A 23,177-nucleotide genomic window follows, 5' to 3' on the forward strand; every position below is an offset into this window, starting at 1 on the left:
CTCCCACCCGGGGGTCCACGGCCGTGCCGGACTCTCTCTCCTCCAGCCTTGTCTGCCCCTCGAGGCCGAGCCTTACAGGTACTGGGTGGGATCTGCCGAGGGTGCGGGAGGCTCCAAGGTCTACAGCCCGGGGCGCCCATGAGGGAGGCACGTCCCAGAGGGAGACGTGGTTTGGGGCATAGGGGGTGGAGGACGTGCTTTGAGCTTAGAGCCAGGAGGAGAGGTCTCCATGGGGTCCGGAGCCCGAGGGACACGGGGAGGAGGCACGAGTATGTGCGTGTGCATTGCCCGAGTGAGTGAAGATTCGGACCCCATCCTGGAGGGGGAGGTTACTAGGTTCACTCTGAGGGGAGGGAGAGCAGTGAGTCTCCAAACTCCGCAGATACAGTTGGAGGTGGGTGGGCAGTGACCTGCGATGACTTGTGAATGGGAGGGTAGAGATCTTAACCACTGGCCCCTGGATCCAGGGGTGGGGGCACTCGGGAAGGGGTCAGGGAGCTGGGTCACAGTTCTGCCTGGACAGAGATCTGGGTAGTTAGCTCAGGGCACTGTCTCTCCTATTCTGGAGGACTGAGCAGCAGATGGAAGTGCCCAAGGCTGGGGGCTAAGCCAGAGATGCTGGTGGAAATGCTTCTGTGTGGAGGGTGCTGAGGTAGGCAGCCTCAGAGGGCAGGGCAGGCTAATTGCACCCTGCTGGCTGCTGGCAGGCTCCTAGCAGGTGGTGATGAGGAGATCAGGTGGGCCAGTGCCTTGCTGCACTCACTCCTGGACTGCCCAGGAAGCGGAGGACAAGCACAGTCTGTCTGCCCTGCAGAGCTAGGACTGCAAGAATACTGGGGAAGGATCCTCCAGGGACCCTCCACAGGGACACCCAGCTTCTGGATGCCCCAGTTGGGAGCCCACAACAGGCCACATGTCCTGGAAGTTTCTGCCGTGTGGTGTTCTGGCTGTGAATCCTGGAAGTGGTGTGGAAGGCATCTTGCCCCACAAGGAGTTATGGTGGGGTCACTCTGCCTTGGTGACTGAAGGGCTGGGGGCACCTTCTGGTCCGGTTTGGAAGAGTGGAAACAGGCAGCACCAAGCTCTTCAAACTGCAAGGTCTCACTCTGTTCTGGCCACCAAACCTGTTGGTGAGCACCACAAGGACCCTTTATAGGGAGGCAGCTAAGGAGGGGGCAGTGACTTCACTCTCTGTGAGGGGTACCTGGGGGCCAGTTTGGGGCAGCTCCTTTGAGAGCTCTTGGGGTCCTAGCCAGGTTTCTTCCTCTTCCCACATTCTCTTCAGTGGGGAAGCTAAGAGCAGCCAGCCACCTTCCCTCTGCCCATCCTCTTCCCAAGCGTCCTCCTGAGTGTACCCTCGTGCACTGGGTACACGCCTACAGAAATGGCTGTCCCCTAGGATGACATGGAAAGGGGTCTCCACTCATCCTCCACCTCAGCCTTCAGGGAACAGAGTTCTCTGTGCCTAGACACAGTAAAGGCAATTCCAGGGATTCAAATCCAAATGCAACCCACAGGGTATTGTTCTTAACCTCTTGGGGGAAGTCCTTAGCAAATCTGGGGCCTTTGTACAGAAAAAACGTACCCTTTCATTGACATCCAAATCTTGGCTAGGATCTCTGGGAATCCCTGGAATCCCTGAGGGTCCTAGGGACTCCAAGATGAGGCCCAGGTTGCAGTGGAGGAGGGGAAAGTGTCCTGGTAAAGAGGAGGTGTCAGGCGCTCACCACTTTATGCTGCAATCTTGGTAGCCCCTCGGTGCACAGCCAACCTGGTTCTCCCTCCAAATGGCAGATCCTTTGTCTGCTGCCCCTGGACAGCACTAATTCAGATTCTGCCCTTTGTGACTGTGTGACCTTGGGCAAGGTCCTGAACCCCTGAGCTTTGTCTGTTGTCTGTAAAATGGGAACATTGGTCACACTGGGTCACAGTAGGGATTAAATGTGATCGGTCTAGGCAAGGACTCAAAACACAATGACAGCCCAGTGTACATGAACATGGTGGGCACCAGGAAAGCCCTATACTACTCTGCCCTCGTGGAAGCCACCTGCTGTCTGTCCCCTCCTCCCTCGCCTCCCTGCCCAGGGCACCTTAGGACGCAGCTGCCAGGCAAGGAAGAACATGGCAGACACACGGCTGAATTTGGCCCGTGCGTCGGGAGGCTGAGTCACATCCCCAAATTGCATCTTCATCGGTGCATTTCGGAAGGTCGTTTGTAGCAGCCCTCTGAGGCCCCCACCCCTTCTGGGTCTGGGCTTCCAGGCTGCTCCTTTCTCCTGCCATGTCCCTCAGCCCCAGGCAGGGACCTTCTGTGCCTTCAGGGTGGATTGTGGAAGGGGCCTGGGGTGTCCTGGTCATCTCCAGGTGAGGGCAGCATCAGGAGCCCACCTGGCCCTTTAGGTAGTGGGCAGGGGTTTAAGCCTGAGTGGAAAGTGCCCATCTAAGTACTTATAAGGCTGGAGAAACATCAGGATCAAGGTCAGCCTTAAAAGCCATGAAATGTGGGGCACAGAGGAAGCCAGGCCTATAAACTATGAAGTGCTTGGTTGCAGGAGACCACAGCCTGAGCAATGTGATGCAAAGGAGTGGGGAAGGGAGGGACAGGTTCTAAGACTTGAGGTCACCTGGACTCAGAAGAAATGATTCTTGCATTTGTGTGCTGACATTAGCATCTAGAGACATATGGTGAGGGGACAGACACAGTGTAGGGGCACTAGACAAGGGCATACAGGTGGCTGTGCAATGTAAGTAGTGACCAAGCTCACCTGTGTCCCACCCAGCAGTGTGGCTCATCTTGGTATGTCATAAGATACCCGTCCTCACGTCTGTCACCCCCAGGGAAGTATCCTGCCTGTGCACACAGCCACCACCCACCCTCTTCTCCCAGGGCGGCCCCTGAAAGCATGCTGGTCTAGCCTTTTCTAAGAGGACAATGCTTGGCACACCACCCACTCCTGCTTGGCTTTTTGGAAGAATACTGATCCAGAATCAGCTCTATAATGAGATAGTATGACCTTGAGCAGGTTATTTCAAGCACTGTGCCTCAATTTCCTCATCTGTAAATCTGTCCAAATCCTAGAACTCCCTTCTTAGTATTGTGAGGATTTTTTTTTTTTTTTTTTGCAGTTTTTGGCCGGGGCTGAGTTTGAACCCACCACCTCCGGCATATGGGGCCGGCTCCCTACTCCTTTGAGCCACAGGCGCTACCCAGTATTGTGAGGATTAAAGAGAATGTTTGTTTGAAGAATAGAGCTTGGTACACAATGGATGCTCAGTAAATGTTGGCTAGGATGGTAGCAAGGGGTACATTTGAGGGTCTGAGATAGTAGACTGGGCTGGGCAGGAGAAGATCTGGCAAGTCAGCTCCAGAGTCTCCAGACAGCTTCATTAGTGCCCTGGCCCACCATCACGATCCCTGCTCTCATACATGGTGCCATGGGATGTTACCCTGTGATCTAGTCTGGCAGAAAAACAGGCTGGTCTGAGCTAACAGGGCTGGGCCACACATGTCATACAAGAACCAGTGGAATCAATTCTAGGGTCTTAGTGTTAAACCCCAGATAGCCACATTGGTCCTGGAATCTGCTCAGGAGGAGGGAGCCTTAGGATTTTTGTAGCCACACCCAGCCATAGCCCCTAATGTCTCATAGGCCACACTTTGAGCCTGCTTACATGGAAGTCTCAGTGAGGAGAGGTTAACTCATCTAAGAGCCTGAAGGTTGGAAGAAGGTGAGCCCAGGTTGGAGTACTTTTAATCTGTCTTCACAGCCAAGTTTGCTGGGAGATTCCATCACATGGCATTCAGTGAGTGTTTTGTTTTTGTTTTTATTTTTTTGAGACAGAGCCTCAAGCTGTCCCCCTGAGTAGAGTGCTGTGGCATCACAGCTCACAGCAACCTCCAACTCCTGGGCTCAAGCTAGTCTCCTGCCTCAGCCTCCCAAGTAGCTGGGACTACAGGCGCCCGCCACAACGCCCGGCTATTTTTCGGTTGCAGCCATCGTTGTTGTTTGGCGGGCCCAGGCTGGATTCGAACCCACCACCTTAGGTGTATGTGGCTGGTGCCTTAGCCACTTGAGCCATAGGCGCCGAGCCTTGTTTTTGTTTTTAGAGACAGTGTTTTATTCTGTCACCCAGGCTGGAATGCAGTGGTGCAATCATAGTTCACTGCAACCTTGAACTCCTGGGCTCAAATGATCCTCCCACCTCAGCCTCCCAAGTAGTTGGAACATAGGTGCCACTATGCCTAGCTAATTTTTATTTATTTATTTTTATTTATAGAGACAAGGTCTTGCGATGTTGCTCAGCTGGTGTCAAACTGCTGGGTTCAAGTGATCCTCTTGCCTCAGCCTCCCCAAGTGCTGGGATTATAGGCATGAGTCACTGTGCCTGGTCAGCAGGTGTTTACTGAGTGTCAGCTGTGTATTAGGTATTGTGCTAGGTATTCGGAGACACAGAAGTCAGCAGGCAAAAGGCTACTAGGAGGGTGCTCCAGGAAGAGAGCACAGACTGTGCAAAAGCCCTGAGGCAAGATGAAGCTTGTTGGCATCTTGTTATGGGGGAGGCATGTGGCTGGAGGGAGAGAGTCTGGGGGAGAGTGAGAAGGATGAGGTTGGTGGGAACTAGACCACAAGGGCTTCTTGGCTGTATTGAAGAGTCTGGTGTTTGAATGGGATGGCACAAGGGAGCTATAGAGAGAGCTCAGAGCTGGGGAAGGGATACAGGCTGACTTGGATGTTTCTGAGATGGCAAATCCACATGCTAGCACTCTGAGTTTACTGCCTAAGGTAGCTAAGCCTTAAAATGTTCTGGGGTGGTTGTGATGGTCCCTGCCCCTCTGGTCAGTTGGCCAGACCCTGCTGTGACCATGTCCTTCTGTGCCCTTGCAGGTCAGCACAGGATCCCAGCCACTGAGCCATGCTGGGCCCCGGGTGGCCTGCAGCGAGCCCAACCCCTGCACCCAGGTAGTCATGAATAGCCACAGCCACAACGGCAGTGTGGGGCGGCCACTGGTCAGCGGGCCAGGTGCCCTGAGCCATGACCCTCCGGACCCCGAAGCTGGCTGCTCCCCTCGGCCTCCACATAGTCCAGGACTCCAGGTGGTGGTGGCTAAGAGTGAGCCGGCCCGGTCCTCACCCGGCAGCCCCCGGGGGCAGCCCCAGGACCAGGATGATGATGAGGAGGATGAGGAGGATGAGGAGGGTGGGCAGAGGGGCTCAGGAAAGCCCCCGAATGTGGGCCACCGCCTGGGCCACCGGCGGGCACTCTTTGAGAAGCGGAAGCGCCTCAGTGACTATGCCCTCATCTTCGGCATGTTCGGCATTGTCGTCATGGTGACAGAGACAGAGCTATCCTGGGGTGTGTATACCAAGGTAGGCATGGCTCCCTACACCCCTAGGAGGCCCTGCTGGGCTTACCTGGTTTCCCTAAGAGAGACAAAGGGGATGTGTGTGGGGAGGCCCTGGAGGTGCGGAAGTGGGAGGGTATAGGGAGTCTCTGGTGGTGGGGATCCTGTACAGGTATAGAGAAGGTTCCAGCATCTGGGTGCCACACCCTAGCTTCTTGTGGGGAGAGGGCTGCCCCTCCCACCCCAAGGCAGGCCTGGGAAAGAGCTTCCTCCCTTTCAAGAGTGGTCAGGTGCAGGTTACAAGCCTGGCTGCGGTCCCTTGTGCCACCAAGTGTATGTGAGGATGGAGGGACATCAGGGCCTATGAACTATAAAGTACTGAGCCCAATTGAGGCCAGGCCTTATAAAATTCAAAGTGCTGTCCCAAAGTGAGTAGGACTGGGCCTTATAAACTATGAAGTTCTATACCATATAAACTGTAAAGAACTATGCCTGTGTCACTCCAGGCCTTATAAACTGTGATGCATGGGTGGGGCCCATCTTGCCATCTGCCCCTTACGGAGTAAGGACAGGAACATTATCTCCTGAGTAGGGTCCTTTTGTGGGCCCATCCTTGATGAGGAAGCTCTTTCATACACAAGGCCCCCGGGACTGAGAACCTTGCGGGAAGTTGGGACATTGTGGGAAAGCCACAGGGAGAGCCCTGTCTGACTGGTTCTCGTGCCTGGAAGCACTAGTAGGGGGACAGGAGGGCCCCCACCTTCTCCAGCATTGTAGATCTAGCTATCTCCTATCTTTCTCTGCCTAGGAGTCTCTGTACTCATTTGCACTCAAATGCCTCATCAGCCTCTCCACTGTCATCCTACTGGGCCTCGTGGTTCTGTACCACGCCCGGGAGATCCAGGTCAGTGCCCAGCGGAATGGTAGTTGGGGACGGGTCGCTCCTTTCCCTTTACCCCAGACCCCCCTACACCAACCCACCTGGATCCCCAGCTTCCTTAAAACATAAAACAATGAATAGGCCCCCTAGGAAAAAAAAAGACCTCTCTAAAGACAAATCATTTTGATCACTCTCCATTTCCTTATAACATGTGTCTACATCTTAATTTTCTTTCTTTCTTTCTTTCTGGTTTTTTTTTTTTTTTTTTTTTTGGAGATAGAGTCTCACTTTGCCACCCCAGTAGAGTGCTGTGGCATCATAGCTCACAGAAACCTCAAACTCTTGGGCTCAAGTGATCCCCTTGCCTCAGCCTCCCAAGCAGCTCAGACCACAGGAGCCCACCACAACACCTGGTTATTTTTAGAGACGAGGTGTCACTTTAGCTCAGGCCAGTCTCTAACTCCTGAGCTCAGGGAATCCACCCACCTGGGCCTCCCAGAGTGCTAGGATTACAGGAATGAGCCATATGCCCAACCTACATCTTAATTTTCATTGATTGTTTAAAAAGAAAATAGGTAGTAAGGAAGTGAGAGGCTGAGCTGGGGCTCTAGGACATGTCAGCTCTGGGATCTTCTGAGGTTTTGCAGCCTGGGGAACTGGTGTTTCAGCACCAGGTTCCATTTCCTGTCAGACTGGACCCAGATTTCTTTCTTTCTTTCTTTTTTCTTTTCTTTTTTTTTTTTTAAGAAATGAGGTCTTGGCTCATAGCTTGTGGCTCAAGTGGCTAAGGCGCCAGCCACATACACCTAAGGTGGCGGGTTCGAATCCAGCCTGGGCCCGCCAAACAACAATGATAGCTGCAACCGAAAAAAAATAGCCAGGCGTTGTGGCGGGCGCCTGTGGTCCCAGCAACTTGAGAGGCGGAGGCAGGAGACTCACTTGAGCCCAGGAGTTGGAGTTTGCTGTGAGCTATGCCACGGCACTCTACCCAAGGGGACAGCTTGAGGCTCTGTCTCAAAAAAAAAAAAAGAAAGAAAGAAAAAGAAATGAGGTCTTCAATGAAACATTATCCAGACTGAAGTGCTGTGGCTATTCATAGCCACAAACGTAGTCCACTGCAGCCTCAAACTTCTGGGCTCAAGCTATCCTCCTGCCTCAGCCTCCTGAGTAGCAGAGACTATAGGTGTGCCCAGCTTTGGACCATGATTTTTGAGGATTTACTGTATGCCAGGAAGTTCTCCTGTTTCAGGGATTAATCAAGTCAGTAGTAGGAGATCACAGCTCAGGGCCCCTCGGACACATCACCTGAGGTTAGTACCATGGTCTAGGGATAGCAGAGGGTATCTGATCTGGCTCCTGATCTCTACCCTCTGACCCCTGACCTCAAGGAGCCACAGTCTGGCAGGAAATGGATGTAGGAAAGTCTCACTTGAGTTATAGTATATGCAAATGTCTTTGGAGCCCCTGGGGACAGGAGTCTGATGGTCCTCAAATAGTTAAACATGAAGTTAGCCTATGTCCTAGTAATTCTGCTCCTAGGTATATAACCAAGTGAAACTTTCATCTATGCAAAAAATTGCACACCGGTGTTTATAACAACACTATTCACAGTAGCCAAAAAGTAGTAACAATGTCCAAATGTGTAGTGACAGATGATTGTCTAAATAAAATGTAGTGCAGTGGTACCATGAATAATAATAATTCCACTGTGATGAAAGAGAGAAGCAGCATGTGAGTTTGTTTGGGCTATCATTGCAAAGCACCACAATTCGATGACTTAAACAACAGACATGTCTTGTCTCACAGTTCTGAGACTAGAAGTCTGAGATCAAGGTGTTAGCAGGGTTGATTCCTTCTGAAGGCCAGGAGGGAGAATCTGTTTCAAACTTTTCTCCTGGCTTCTGGTGGTTGGAGGCAGTCTCTAGTATTCCTTGGTTTGTGGCTGCATCTCTCCAGTCTCTGCCTTGAGGTTTACACAGTGTTCTCCCTGCATGAGTGTTTGTGTCTCTGTGTCCAAATTTCCTTTTTGTATAAGGTCACCAGTCATACTGGATTAGGGCCTACCTCTAATTAGGATTTACTGTATGCCAGGAATGACTTCAGGCCCTAATGACTTCATTTTAAGTTGATGACATCTATAAAGACCCTATCTCCATATCAGGGCACATTCTAGGGTACAGGGGTAAGGATGCCATCATTTTTTTTTTCTTTTTTTTTGGTAACAGAGTCTCATTCTGTTGGTTGGGCTAGAGTGCCATGGCCTCAGCCTAGCTCACAGGAACCTTAAACTCCTGGGCTCAAGTGATCCTCCTGCCTCAGCCTCCCAAAGTAGCTCAGACTACAGGCACATACCACCAAGCCTGGCTAGTTTATCTATTTTTAGTAGAGATGGGGTCCTGCTTTTCTCAGGCTGGTCTCAAACTCTTTTTTTTTTTTTTTTTTTGGAGACAGAGTCTCACTATGTCACCCTTTGTAGAGTAATATGGCATCACAGCTCACAGCAACCTCAAACTCTTGGGCTTAGGCGATTCTCTTGGCTCAGCCTCCCAAGCAGCTCAGACTACAAGCACCTTCCACAATGTCCAGCTATTTTTCGTAGTTGTTGTTTGGCAGACCTGGGTTGGATTTGAAACCACCAGTTCCCGTGTATGTGGCTGGCACTGAGCCTGGTCTAAAACTCTTTTTTTTGTTGTTGTTCTTATTGCAATTTCTGGCTGGGGCAGGGTTTGAACTTGCCACCTCTGGTATATGGGGCTGGTGCCCTACTCTTTGAACTACAGACACTGCCCACAAACTCATGACCTCAAGCAACCAATGTATCTTTTTTTTTTGAGACGAAGTTTCACTCTGTCACCCTTGGTAGAGTGCCATGGCATCATAGCTCACAGCAACCTCCAACTCTTGGGCTCAAGAGATTCTCTTGCCTCAGCCTCCTGATAGCTGGGACTACAGGCGCCTGGCTATTTTTAGAGATGAGGTCTGGCTCTTGCTCATGCTGGTCTCAAACCTGTGAGCTCAGGGCAATCCACCTCATCAGACTCCTAGCGTGCTAGGATTTACAGGTGTGAGCCACCATGCCTGGCCAGCCAACATATGTTTTTGAGGGAACATGATTCAACCTGTAACAAATTGTGACATAAGCTACAACGTGGATGAACCTCAAAAACATTATGCCTAGTGAAAGAAGCCAGGCCCAAAAGGCCACATAGTCTGTGATTCCACTGATGTGAAATGTCCAGAACAGGCAAATCCACAGAGACAGGAAGCAGATCAGAGGCTGCCTGGGGCTGGGGGAGGGGAATGGGGAGTGACTGCTAATGGGATGGAGTCTCCTTTTGGGATGATGGAAGTGTTTTAGCATCAGATAGAGGTGACAGTTGCACCTCTAACACGTTAATATATTAAATGCCACCGAGTTGTACACTTTAAATGAGAGACTTGTAGGATATGTGAATTCTATTTCAGGACAAAAAGAATCCAGTGATGTTGCTTCCGAGGATGCAGGAAAACAACATGAGCTCCTCAGGGCATGTGGGGTGGGACCCTCCCTGCCAAAGCCAGGATGTAGGGTGGGAGGAATTTACTTTGGGTACAGGATATAAGGGAGTGATGAGAAATTCAGTTGTTGAGATAAATATTATTTTAATGTGATATTTACAAAAATCTAAATAAATGCCAGAAAATTCCATGATGAGCCAAAATCAACATTTAAATAAAAACAGTGGCAGGATACCTTTTGCCTCCAGCTCCTGGCACTATCACTGACAAAAATTTTGACATATCTTGGTGGTTCACTTGCTTCACCCTAGGCCCAGCCCTGTACCTGGCTGGGGTCCCCCATTAAGGCCCAAGGAGAGTGGTGACTCTGAGCAGGGTGTTCTTTGTGCCAGTGCTCTTCAGATATGCATGCAGAGGAGGCCCCTAGAAGGAGCGGCCACCACGACATTTTAGGGAAGTGGGGTTTTTTTTCTTTTTCTTATTTTAGAATGACTTTATTGCTTCTTGTTTTAAAATGAGATGTGCAAAAGAAAAAAATTGATACTTATGAGTTATACACACATTCAGAAGGAATAGGAAAGTACAGAGATGGCTGGGCATGGGGATGGCTCACACTTGTAATGCCAGCACTTTGAGAGGCCAAGGCAGGAGAATTACTTGAGGCCAGGAGTTCAAGATCAACCTGAGGAAAATAGCAAGACCCTATCCCTAAAAATAATTTTAAAAAATTACCCAGGCCAGCCAGACACAGTAGCTCATGTTTGTAATCCTAGCACTCTGGGAGTCCAAGGTAGGTGGATTGCTTGAGCTCAGGAGTTCGAGACCAGACTCAGTAAGAGTGAGACCCTGTCTTTATAAAAAAGAAAAAAGAGAGAAAAAAAATTAACTGGGCATACAGTTCAGTGGCATTTTTCTTTCTTTCTTTCTTTTTTAATTTTTTGTAGAGACAGAGTCTCACTTTATGGCCCTCGTTAGAATGCTGTGGCATCACACTGCTCACAGCAACCTCCAACTCCTGGACTTAGGCGATTCTCTTGCCTCAGCCTCCTGAGTAGCTGGAACTACAGGTGCCTGCCAAAATGCCTGGCTATTTTTCTGTTGCAGTTTGGCCGGGGCTGGGTTTGAACCCCCCGCCCTCGGTGTATGGGACCAGCACCCTACCCACTGAGCCACAGGCACCGCTCAGCATTTTTTACAATGTTGTACAATCACCATCTCTATCTAGTCCCAGAACATTTTCATCTCACCACAAGGAAACTCCATCCCCATTAGCAGTTACTCCCCCTCCCCAGCCCCTGCAACTCCCAGTCTGCTTCCTGTCTTTATGAATTTGCTTGTTCTGGACATTTCAAAGCAGTAGAATCATATGATAATAATGATAAACAAAAAAAATTGTATTAGTTTTGCCAAAAACAAAATGCCATAGACTAGGTGGCTTAAACAACAGAAGTGTATTTTCTGATTGTTCTAGAAGCTAAAAGTCCAAGGTCAAGGTGCCAGCAGGGCTGGTTTTCCTGAGGCCTCTCTCATTGGCTCACAGATGGCCTCACGTGGCGTTTTCTCTGTGCTCAGGCATGAAAGGCATCTCTCTCTCTTAAGAACACACCAGTCCTACTGGACTAGGCCCTACTCTAAACCTCATTTAACCTTAACCATTTGATCCTATCTCCAAATACAGTTACACTGGGGTCAGGGCTTCAATATATGAATGTAGAGGAGGACACAGTTTAATTCATAACACTTCACCTACTGCTTCCCCCAAAATTCATGTATTTGTCACATGCAAAATACATTTATTCCTATTAGCCCCCCAAATCTTTTTTTTTCTTAAGGCAGAGTCTCACTTTGTCACCCTCAGTAGAGTACTGTGTTATCACAGCTCACAGCAACCTCAAACTCTTGGGCTCAAGCGATTCTTTTGCCTCAGTCTCCCGAGTAGCTGGGACTACAGGCACCTGCTGCAACGCCCAACTATTTTTAGAGATGGGGGTCTCACTGTTGCTCAGGCTGGTCTCCAGCCTGTGAACTCAAACAATCCGCCCACCTTTGAGTTTCTATGCCCAGCCTAGCCCCCCACATCTTAACCTATTCTATCATCAAGTCTTAAGTCCAAAGTCTTATTTAACTATCACCTAATTCAGCTATGGGTGAGCCTTAAGGATGATTCTTTGCAAGATAAAATTCTTTGCAAGATATGATTCTTTTTTTTTTTTTTTTTTTTTGAGACAGAGCCTCAAGCTATCCCCCTGGGTAAAGTGCCATGGTATCACAGCTCACAGCAACCTCCAACTCCTGGGCTCAAGCTAGTCTTCTGCCTCAGCCTCCCAAGTAGCTGGGACTACAGGCGCCCGCCACAACGCCCGGCCATTTTTTGGTTGCAGCCATCATTGTTGTTTGGCGGGCCCGGGCTGGGGATTCGAACCGGCCACCTTAGGTGTATGTGGCTGGCGCCTTAGCCACTTGAGCCACAGGCGCCGAGCCGCAAGATATGATTCTTTGCAAAATAAAATTCCCCTTCAGTGGTAAACCTGTGAAGCCAGACAAATTAGTTGTGTGCTTCCAAAATACAGTGATGGGACAGAGATAGATAAACATTCTCATTCCAAAAGGGAGAGACTGGCAAAAAGAAATAGGTGAGAGATCCCAAGCAAGACCAGAACCAGCAAGGCAAATTCTGTTAGATCTTAAAGCTCTTGAATAATTATCTTTGGTTCTGTGTTCTACCTTCCCTCAGGCCCACTGGGGTGGGGTGACAATGTTGTCCCCTTTGTCCTAGATGGCCACCTTTTGTGTCTGGTTCTGCCACTCAGCTTGTTTTGGAGGTGTCTCCACATTGTAGCACTCACAGGTCAGGTTTTGTTCCTCTTTATGGTAGGATAATATCCTTCTGTATGGATAGACGAACAAGTCTGTGAATAACATGATTTCATCCAGCATGGTTTCATCATAATGTTGATGAGAAAATAAAAATTGATTCCCAGCTGGGGCCATCGTCTATGTGGAGTTTGCACGTTCTCCCCATGTCTGTGTGGGTTTTTTCCAGGTACTTGGACTCCCTCCCGTATTCCAGAGCCGTGCACGTTAGGCTAATTGGCATCTCTTAATGGTCCCCATAAAAGTATGTGTGTATGTGTGTGTGTGTGTGTGTGTGTGTGATGGTGTAATGTCCAGGGCTGGTGTCTGCCTGATACCCTGAGCAGCCAGAATAGGCTCCAGCCATCCAAAACCCTGAACTAGAATTATTGGACAAATTATATCTTTTTTTTTTTTTTTTGCAGTTTTTGGCCGAGGCTGGTTTGAACACTCTTGTATATGGGGCCAGTGCCCTACTCCTTGAGCCACAGGCGCCACCCCAAATCATATCTTATTTTTATTTCTCTTACATAAATATATGTATGGCTTACATTCATTTCAGTGTTAAATATTAAAAGTGTATTGGGTCTTTATTTAGAAGTTTGTTGATTTTTTTGTGTGTGTGACCAGAAATATACTGTAGGAACTTAACTCTTGTTTACATCCAAGAGCCTGTGGGAAAATTAGTTTCATTCCATATGCTTTTGCTTAAAGTCCCACTTACTGTACTACATCCCATTTTAAAAAAAAATTTTTTTTTTTTTTTTGAGACAGATAGTCAGGCGTTGTGGTAGGCGCTTGTAGTCCCAGCTACTCAGGAGGTTAAGGCAAGAGAATCGCTTAAGCCTGGGAGTTTGAGGTTGCTGTGAGCTATGATGACACGATGGCACTCTACTGAAGGTGACGTAGTGAGACTCTGTCTCCAAAAAAAACAAAAACAAAAACAAAATTTTTGAGACAGAGTCTTACTCTATCACCCTGGGTAGAGAGTCATGGTATCATCATAGCTCATAGCAACCTCAAACTCTCGGGCTCAAGTCATCCCCTTGCCTCAGCCTCCCGAGTAGCTGGGACTACAGGCGCCCACCACAATACCTGGCTATTTTTTAGAGACAGGGTCTTACTCTTGCTCAGGCTGGTCTCAGACTTCTGAGCTCAAGTGATCCTCCCATCTCAGCCTCCCAGAGTGCTACAATTGTAGGCATGAGATACCCTCCCTGGGCTTGTATCTTAACATCCATTCATCTGTTGATAGACATTTTGGGTTGTTTCCACTTTGGCTGTGAGTAGTGTTGCTGTAAATGTGTCTATACAAGGATTTTCTGGAATATCTTGCCTCTTTCCTCTTGGGTTTATACCTAGGAATGGGATTGTGAGGTCATTTGTAACTCTATGGTTTAACTTTTTGGAGAATACCCATCTGATGTTTAGTTTAAATTGTGACCAATGCCAAGAACTAGGGAGTTTTGCCTATGAAGTCCTGTTTCTGACTTCTCTTAGCAAAATCTGAGTTGGCAGGATTTCAGGCTGTGGTCACTCTCAGTGAGTGGGGAGCCTGGACGTGTGTCTGAGAGACCCACCACCAGCTCTCCTGCCCTCCACAGCTGTTCATGGTGGATAACGGGGCAGATGACTGGCGCATCGCCATGACATGCGAGCGTGTCTTCCTCATCTCACTGGAGTTGGCTGTGTGCGCCATCCACCCTGTGCCTGGCCACTACCGCTTCACGTGGACTGCGCGGCTGGCCTTCACGTATGCACCGTCAGTGGCCGAGGCTGATGTGGACGTGCTGCTGTCCATCCCTATGTTTCTGCGCCTCTATCTGCTGGGCCGTGTCATGCTCCTGCACAGCAAGATCTTCACGGATGCCTCCAGCCGCAGTATCGGGGCCCTCAACAAGATCACCTTCAACACGCGCTTCGTCATGAAGACGCTCATGACCATCTGCCCCGGCACGGTGCTGCTTGTCTTCAGCATCTCTTCCTGGATCATCGCTGCCTGGACCGTGCGTGTCTGTGAAAGGTGTGTCCCCAGGGAATCCCAGAACAGGGACCTACATCTCCCTACCTCCCATCCCTGTCCATGGGGACTTCAGTAGCTCCGGGCCTCCCTAGCCATTGCTTCCATCTCCCTGACTCCAAGATGACCCCTGTTATTTTTTCTGTCTCAAATTGGTGGCCATCATCCCTGGGGTCCCCAGCCCTGTGCCCTCACTACTCCCAGCTGGGGAGGGACCCCGATCTCTCTCCCCAGCCATTACCAGGGATCTCATGCTCCTCGTTCTCTTCCTTCTCCTCTTCTGGGCCCCTCTACTCTCTGGGATGCTGATGTCCAATGTCCGGCCCTGGTAGCAGCGGCAGTGGGAACAGGGACAACCCCCTTTTCTCCCCCGATGCCCCTGTTTAATCAGCTTTCCTTCTCCCCTCTGCCCACCCTGCTGGACTTTAGGGAAAACATGTGAGTCCCATCCTTGGCCCAGCTGTGTTTGCAGAGCTGCCACCACCTCCATCCCACGTGCCAAGAATTTAAGATTAGCTGCCTTGAGGGGAGGGATACAGGGAGGTCAGCCCAGGGTGGACAGGATGGGCTCAGACCCAGTCCCAGTGAGGACAGGCCTAGTGATGTCAAGGTTAGTCCTCAGACTGAGGGAGGCAGACTGCTGTCAGGTCTTTACTCACTGAGCATCTTCTCTTGAGACCTAGAGGCTTTGTCTCCAAAGGTCAGGGGATCAATGAAGTAAAGGCTTAGCTCTGATGTTTTGTGTGCACAGCTTACACTCCTGGGTGGCTCAGGCATAACCTCCTGAGAGTTCAGTGGGCCTGGGGTGAAAGAAAATTGGTTCAGACTTTAAAAACTCAACCCAACTTACAAATGAGGAAACTGAGGCTCTGATGGCAAAGGGAACTTGCCTGGGGGCCCAGTTTCTGGTTGTTCCCAGAGGTAGGAGGGGCCTGGTAAGGTGTGGGAGGTGCTTTGACTAGGGGAGGGTCTCCTAGGCTCGTGCCTAGCTGGAGGAGGCCCTGGAGGGGTCCTGGGGGATCCCTGGTTGCACCTCCACTCTCAGCACCCCCTTCTCACCCCTTCGCCTGTTCTGTCCCCATCCCCAATGATGCCCACCTGGGCCTGGTGTCCAGCTTGGCTCACAGGAGCGAGAATTTAAAGCTTACTGTTTAGGGGGCACACAGGGTCTCCTTAAACCTCTGATGGACCCCTGTGTAAGTTCCCCAGCCCCTTATCACCTATTAGGATTGGGTCAGGAGTCCCCAAGGTCCAGGCTGGGTCACTGCCAGTGCTGTGTCCCAGCTGGGGATGGGGAATGGGGCAGGGCCGGCGGGCAGCCAATCCTAAATTCTGAGACCTGACAGCGCTTGAAGCCCCCGCCTGCCTCGCTCCACGCCCCTCTGCATGCCTCCTCACCCCTGCTCCTGGCCTGGGGCTCACCCATCTACCTGCTAGGGGAACCCCTGCCTCCTGAGGTGGGGCAGCTTGGGGCTCAGAGTCCTCAGTGTATGATGGGGTCCAGTGCCTGCCCCCCAACAGCAAGTAGCTGAGAAGCCCAGACTGGAGGGACCTGGCATGACATCTGACCCCCATAAAGGCAAGGACCCCCAAATAATCAATTTCAGGGGGCCCCCATCAGCTCCCTTCCAGTCCTGCCCCTGTGGGTTCTGTCACCTGTTCTGTATGGCATGGCCCTCCCCCAAAGCTCCCCTTGTTTTTCTTAGGGTGAGAGTCCACTTTCTCTGTGCCACCCCAGTTGGCTTCTGACATTGAACCCCTGCCCAGGAGTGCTCTTTGTGTGCTGGCCTGGGGTCAGACAACCTGAGTCCTGGGAAGGGGTGGGCTGGCTGGAATGGGGCTCTCTTACTTTCCTGAGTTAGAAGCCACGTCACAGGCAGCCTGAGCCCCAAGGGGGTTTAGGGACTGGGGACTGAACTGGAGCTGTCCCCAGGCCCAGAGAACCAACCTCTCAGCCTCTAGCCTGGCTTGGCCATAGGTAGAACCTCTTTGTAGCCACTGTGGACAAAGTGTGTTATTTCTGAGGCCTTAAGGACTGTCCCCCTAGATACCAAAATACAGCCCTAGGCCTCTCTCCAGTGTCAAAGCAGCTGCTGCCCTCCATCCCAGCCCCTCAATGAACTGCAGGCCTGGAGTTGGGGGACCTGTGTTACCCTTGATATCCTGTTGTGCAATCCTCCAGCTTCCTTCTCCTCAAATAGTCTTTAGTGCTGGCTGGGGAAGTTCTTCCTCATGTCTAACTTGCCTCCTCTCCTTGCTGCTTCTGGTGCTGTGGCCACCTGTCTCCTTATTTGTCTGTGTGTCTGTCTTTATGAGGGGGATTATGTGCTTCTTCAAGGTCGGAAGGGATGTAGGAGAAAAGGATGTGCGTGCCCCATGTCAGTGCTGTTATCACTTTGAGCCACACTGCCCCAGCCTCAGACTGACTTGCTGTGTGTGGTTAAGATCCCCTGCAGCTGGTAGCCGTGGGGCTCTGCAGTCCCAGACCTGTCCCAGGGGTTGTGATGAGGGCAGAGGGACAAATGTGGACTGACTAAGCCCTCACCACCCCCACCCCGGTTCCCCTCAGGTACCACGACAAGCAGGAAGTGACCAGCAACTTCCTGGGGGCCATGTGGCTCATCTCTATCACCTTCCTCTCCATCGGCTATGGTGACATGGTGCCCCACACCTACTGCGGGAAGGGCGTGTGCCTCCTCACCGGCATCATGGTAAGAGCAAGGGCGTGTGTGCACAGCTCTGGGAGGCCCAGCTTAGCCTCCTGCTCCACCAGCCCTTACATACCCTCCACTGATGGGGCCATCACCTTCATTGAGAGCTGCACATGGTCCACAGCATTCCTCCTTGTGTCAACCCACCCCTCCTCAGCTCTGCTCCTCCCTGCTCTGATTCCCAAGGGAGCTGCACCCTCAGGCTCCTTGGATTCCTGTGGGTTCTTCTAGCCCTAATGGGCAGCTCCCACTGCGCCTGGCCAGGCGGAAGCTATGTTCCACTCTGAGCAGAGTGTCATCGTCTCTCCTTTTTTCTCCACAGCTATCTCTTCATAGCCCTTAGATCCAGGACAAGGATGTGATGCTTCCATGCCTCAGTTTCCCCAGCTGTAACCAGCATAGTGTCCCTTTCTCTGCTTCTTGCAAGGACTAAGTTCATTTACATAAAATGCCCTGAGCCATAAATGCTGTGGACATCCTGTCAATACCCTCAGGGCTGTGCCTTCAGCAGCCCAATTCTCCATTTGTGGCTGAATTTTGGGTGCTCCCTGAGTCTCCACAGTGTAAAGTTTGTCTTGTGTGTCTCACTGGGCCCAGACAGCATCCTATCTCCCCTCAAGACTTCTCAAGTCTGCTTTTGGTGGCTGTAGGTTTCCTTTGATGTCTGGTGTCTGCTCTGGCCAGAAACTTCTTTATCTCCAAGGGTCTTCCATGCCCACAGATGCTTTTTCAATGTTTTGGAATATGAGCTGTCTGGTGCACAGATCAAGAACTCCTCTCTTGGCTGGGTGCCCATGGGTACACCAGGGGTGGTGTGTTCGAACCCAACCTGGGCCTGCTAAACAAAACAAACAGAAATAAGTCCCTGTGGTTTTTTTTTTTTGGAGACAGAGTTTCAACTATGTCGTCCTCAGTAGGGTGCCATAGCATCACAGCTCACAGCAACCTCAAACTCTTGGGCTTAAGCGATTCTCTTGCCTCAGCCTCCCAAGTAACTGAGACTACAGGCACCCACCATAATGTCTGGCTATTTTTCTTGTTGTTATTATTGGGTTTTTTTTTTTTTTTGATACGGAGCCTCAAGCTATTATCCCCCTGGGTAGAGTGCCATGGCATCACACTCACAGCAACCTCCAACTCCTGGGCTCAAGCGAGTCTCCTGCCTCCGCCTCCCAAGTAGCTGGGCCTACAAGCGCCCGCCACAACGCCTGGCCATTTTTTAGTTGCAGCCAATTCATTGTTGTTTGGCGGGCCCAGGCTGGGGATTCGAACCCGCCACCTTAGGTGTATGTGGCTGGCGCCTTAGCCACTTGAGCCACAGGCGCCGAGCCTGTTGTTATTATTGTTGTCATTGTTGTTTAGTAGGCCTGGGCTGGGTTCAAACCTGCCAGCCCTGGTGTATGTGGCCAGCGCCCTGACCACTGAGCTACAGGTGCCAAGCCAAACCGAAATAACTCTTCTCCATATCCCTTTAATTTGCACTTCACCTGCACTCCAGTCAGTAACACGTTCATTCATGGAAAATGGGCAAAACACCAACAGGCCAAAAGAAGCCAGCCTGGTCACATTCCCACAGAGGACGCCGGCCATTGCCCTGGAGTGTGTCCTTCCTTTCCTAAGCACAGAGAGACTCATTAGTTCTTGCAAAATATAAACAACACCATCCCTGCCACTCTTCCTTCTTTTTTTTTTCTTTTTACTTTCTTTCTCTTTTTGAGACAGGGTCTTGCCCTGTTGCCAAGGCTGGAACGCAATCCTAGTTCACTGCATCCTTAGACTCCTCAGTTCAAGCCATCCTCCCACCTTAGCTTTCTGAGTAGCTATAAGACAGGGTCTTGCTATGTTGCTCAGGCTGGCCTCAAGTGATCCTCCTGCCTTGGCCCCTCAAAGTGCTGGGATTATAGGCGTGAACCATCGTTCCTGGCCCCTGCCATAGTTTTCTCGGTGTCCTGTGAGTTTTTCCTACTAGGAGAGAGGTTGTCCTTCAGTGGCTTAGTTCAGTCCTCTTCATAGCTGTATACTGTCTCTGACTGTCATCATCTCCTGAGGTCACTCTATTGGAACGGGCAGTTGTCCCAAGCAGGCAGGTCCCTAATTCCCTTCTTCTCCACAGCTTGGCCATCTTATCCTCTCATCCCCTCTTGCTTGACACAAGCTGAGAGTGAATGTCCTCCTCTAGCCCTGCTAGGTACTCCCTTCTCTTAGACAAGCTGACACAGCCCTTTTTTAATTAAAGGGCATCACAACATTTTCACTTATATTGTTTTGCTTTATTCCATCTGAGAGTCAAAGATACAAAACCTAAAGATCAACCCCAACACACCTCCCACCATGTGACTGGGGCAGCCATTACAAATGAACACATCTCACCACTCAGCTAAGAGATGAACTCCAGGCTTGGTGCCGTAGCTCAGTGAGTAGGATGCCGGCCACATACACCGAGGCTGGTGGGTTTGAGCCTGGCCCGGCCCTGCTAAACAACTATGACAACAACAACCAAAAAAAAAAAAAAATAGCCAGGCATTGTGGCGGGCACCTATAGTCCCAACTACTCAAGAGGCTTAGGCAAGAGAATCACATAAGCCCAAGAGTTTGAGGTTGCTATAAGCTGTGATGCTACGGCACTCTATGCAGAATGACATAGTGAGACTCTGTCTCAAAAAAAAAAAAAATTGAACTCCAGACCCGGAGAGGGTAGGGTGAAATGGAAAAGCTGTGTTGCCTTCTCTAGGACGGGGTTGTTAAGTGGTGACTCCTTCCAGAATGGTAGTTCTTCTCTGTGTAGCCTGCAGTCCCACAGAGGAGCACTCACACTGGGGTCTGTGCCTGGCTTTGTGCCATGACTCTGGCCTGTTTCACACAGTGCAGTGTCTGTGTGGTACATCCATTGTGCAGAGCTAGTGGCTGTTCTTTTTCCTTGCTGCATAATATTCCAGGTGGAGGTTCCCAGCAAGCTGAGTTGCCTTGGTTGATGAGTCTTTTCTAGGGAACAGACTTCTAGGTCCTCTCAGACCCTTATCTGGGTCTAGAACCTGAGACACCATTTCCTCAGGGAGCACCTGCCTCCTTGGACTCTCTTAGGGCTAATGGTACCTTCCAGGTGTCTGAGGCTCACTGACACCTCTATATTTTCTCAGTGGCACCTGAGGCCTCCCATTCCTGAGGTGACTTGTCTAAAGTCACCAAGATCCTAAAGCCTCAATAGGAATGTTTCCGAATTGTCCCACCCCCATGGTCATTGTCCTCAAGCATGTCTGCACATTTCTTGTCACTTCTTCCATCTCTGAGCCTCACTCATACACTCAGCTCACCAAATTTACCCCTCTGCCTAAAGGGAGTAAGAATGTTCCTACCTCCTAAAGTTGTTGGGGCTCCAATGAGCTAAGCTGTAAGGTACACTCACTCCCTAGATGTTTAATGGACATGAAGCAAACAGGGTTGGGAGTCAGTGAGCTTGGTCGATGGGCTTCACTGAAACAGTGGGCTCTGAAGGTAAGAGGGAGGGTGGAATCAGGGCAGGCTTCCTGGAGGAGGGAACGACCTCAAGGCAGGATGACGATGTGCCCCCTCCACCCTGCACATAGGGAGCTGGCTGTACAGCGCTCGTAGTGGCTGTGGTGGCTCGGAAGCTGGAGCTCACCAAGGCTGAGAAGCACGTGCACAACTTTATGATGGACACTCAGCTCACCAAGCGGGTAAGAGCCCCGTTTCCCACTGTGGCCATTTACTCATCAGCAAGAGCAGCCCCTCCTTGCCATTCCTCTGCACAGGTCAGGTGTGCTCATATACCACTGCTCATCATACTACCCCATGTTCAAGATCGTCCTGGGCTTTGCCACCCACGTGCCCATTTGTAAACCATGTACAAAGAGATGTGGCAATGACCACAGGTGTCCATCTGTGTACACAGTAATAGGCATGGGGCCAGGCTGCCAGAGCTTTCTGATCTTGACAGGTTGACTGTTCTGTGCCTCAGTTTCCCCATGATTAGAATGAGAGAAATATTGGCACATACAAATTCACTGAATTAACATTTGCAAAGTGCGTAGAAGGGGCCTGGGGTGCAGTGAATGATCTAAATGTGTCAGGCACCCACACATACACTGCAGACATGTAAGCATGCCCCTCTATCTTACAGTCCAGGGACCCTAGAGAGGCTTCTGGGATTTCCAGAGGTTTCTGGAGCCTTCTGTGATTTTTGCGCCTACCCTGAGGAATTGTTCTTTTTCTGATCCCAGGTAAAAAATGCCGCTGCTAACGTTCTCAGGGAGACGTGGCTCATCTATAAACACACCAGGCTGGTGAAAAAGCCAGACCAAGCCCGGGTTCGGAAACACCAGCGTAAGTTCCTCCAAGCCATCCATCAGTAAGTCCAGCACCTTTCCAGCTCACGTTTCTGTGTCTGCCAGGTGTGGAGACAGCCCTCAAAAGTTTAATGTGGCCTCGTAATGGCCCACCCCCTCAGGCCAGGCTGGGTGGTCAGTTGATTGGGGTCTGCAGCTAGCTTTTGTGCTGAGTGGGATAGGAGGATTGTCAGAGGGAGGCAGGTGATAGGCTCTGATAAGTCACAGATGCCACCCAAAGTAAGAGGCAGTAAGCCTATTTTATTTTCTAGAATAACCAAGTGATTTTTACCATTTTCTTTTTAAACTTTTATTATTATTATTATTTTGAGACAGAGCCTCAAGCTATCGCCCTGGGTAGGGTGCAGTGGCATCACAGCTCACAGTAAACTCCAACTCCTGGGCTCAAACGATTCTCCTGCCTCTGCCTCCCAAGTAGCTGGAACTACAGGTGCCTGCCACAGCACCAGGCTATTTTTTGATTGCAGCTGTCATTGTTGTTTTGGCAGGCCCAGGCTGGATTCAAACCTACCAGCTCGGGTGTATATGGATGGCACCTTAGCTGCTTGAGCTACAGGCGCAGAGTCTTCTTTTTTCTTTTTAAACAGAGTTCTACTCTGTAGCCCTGGGTAGAGTGCTGTGGTATCATAGCTTACAGCAACCTTAAACTCTTGGGCTTGAGCAATCCTCTTGCCGTAGCCTCCCAAGTAGCTGGAACTACAGGCGTACACCGCTACACTTGGCTAGTTTCTTTTTCTATTTTTAGTAGAGATGGGGTCTCACTCTTGCTCAGGCTGATCTCTAACTCCTAGGAGCTAAAGCAATCCACCTGCCTTGGCCTCCCAGAGTGCTAGGATTATAGGCATGAACCACTGGGCCCAGCCTGATTTTTACCCTTTAGACCAGTGGTTCTCAACCTTGCTACTGTTGCGGCCCTTTAATACAGTTCCTGTGGGTCGCAACCCACAGGCTGAGAACTGCTGCTTTAGACTTTGAAGCTATTTTCCTTTTTTGCTTTGGCTACCCAGAAGCTGAGAATTAAATCTGTGGCTTGATCTATGAGACCTTGTGGTATAATTAGAAATAACTTAATTTCCTCCATTGTCCATTTTCCCTGAAAATTATTTAATATGTTGGTCTCATCCTTGGCTACTCATTGGGAGTACCTGGAAGGAGGGGCTTTCATAAAATCCTATGGGCCACGCCACACCCCAAACCAGTTACAATTGAGTGTGTGATGTAGCCTGAACCAAAATTTAAGTTCCTCATGTGAGTCCAAAGTATAGCTGAATGGGATGGGAGTTGCCAAAAGTTGGCAAAATTTTTCTGCAAGGGGCCAGATAGTAAATATTTCAGGCTTTATGAGCCAGACAGTCTTTGTTAAAATTACTCAGTTTTCTGAGGTTGCAGCAGGAAAGCAGTGGGTATGGCTGAAAACCTTTATTTTCCAAGATAGACAACTGGCTGCAAATGACCCACAGGCCACAGTACGCTGATTACCAGGCTGCCAACTAGAATATCATGTAAG

The 23,177-nt window shown here is 50.3% G+C and overlaps 1 protein-coding gene across 1 annotated transcript in view; it reads left to right on the forward strand.

Annotated features, from left to right (window-relative positions):
• Positions 1-4,952: 4,952 nt before the first annotated feature.
• Positions 4,953-23,177, forward strand: part of KCNN1 (potassium calcium-activated channel subfamily N member 1) — a 29,622-nt gene continuing 11,397 nt past the window's right edge. The window contains exons 1-6 of the mRNA XM_003796557.3: positions 4,953-5,369; positions 6,153-6,248; positions 14,180-14,598; positions 17,165-17,306; positions 20,891-21,001; positions 21,545-21,672. Coding sequence (XP_003796605.1) covers positions 4,968-5,369; positions 6,153-6,248; positions 14,180-14,598; positions 17,165-17,306; positions 20,891-21,001; positions 21,545-21,672 — 1,298 coding nt within the window. The 5' untranslated portion in view covers positions 4,953-4,967. The remainder of the gene's footprint in view (positions 5,370-6,152; positions 6,249-14,179; positions 14,599-17,164; positions 17,307-20,890; positions 21,002-21,544; positions 21,673-23,177) is intronic.

The sequence above is a fragment of the Otolemur garnettii genome, unplaced genomic scaffold, assembly GCF_000181295.1.
Source record: "Otolemur garnettii isolate 467f Iridium unplaced genomic scaffold, OtoGar3 scaffold00105, whole genome shotgun sequence".
NCBI classification, from domain to species: domain Eukaryota; kingdom Metazoa; phylum Chordata; class Mammalia; order Primates; family Galagidae; genus Otolemur; species Otolemur garnettii.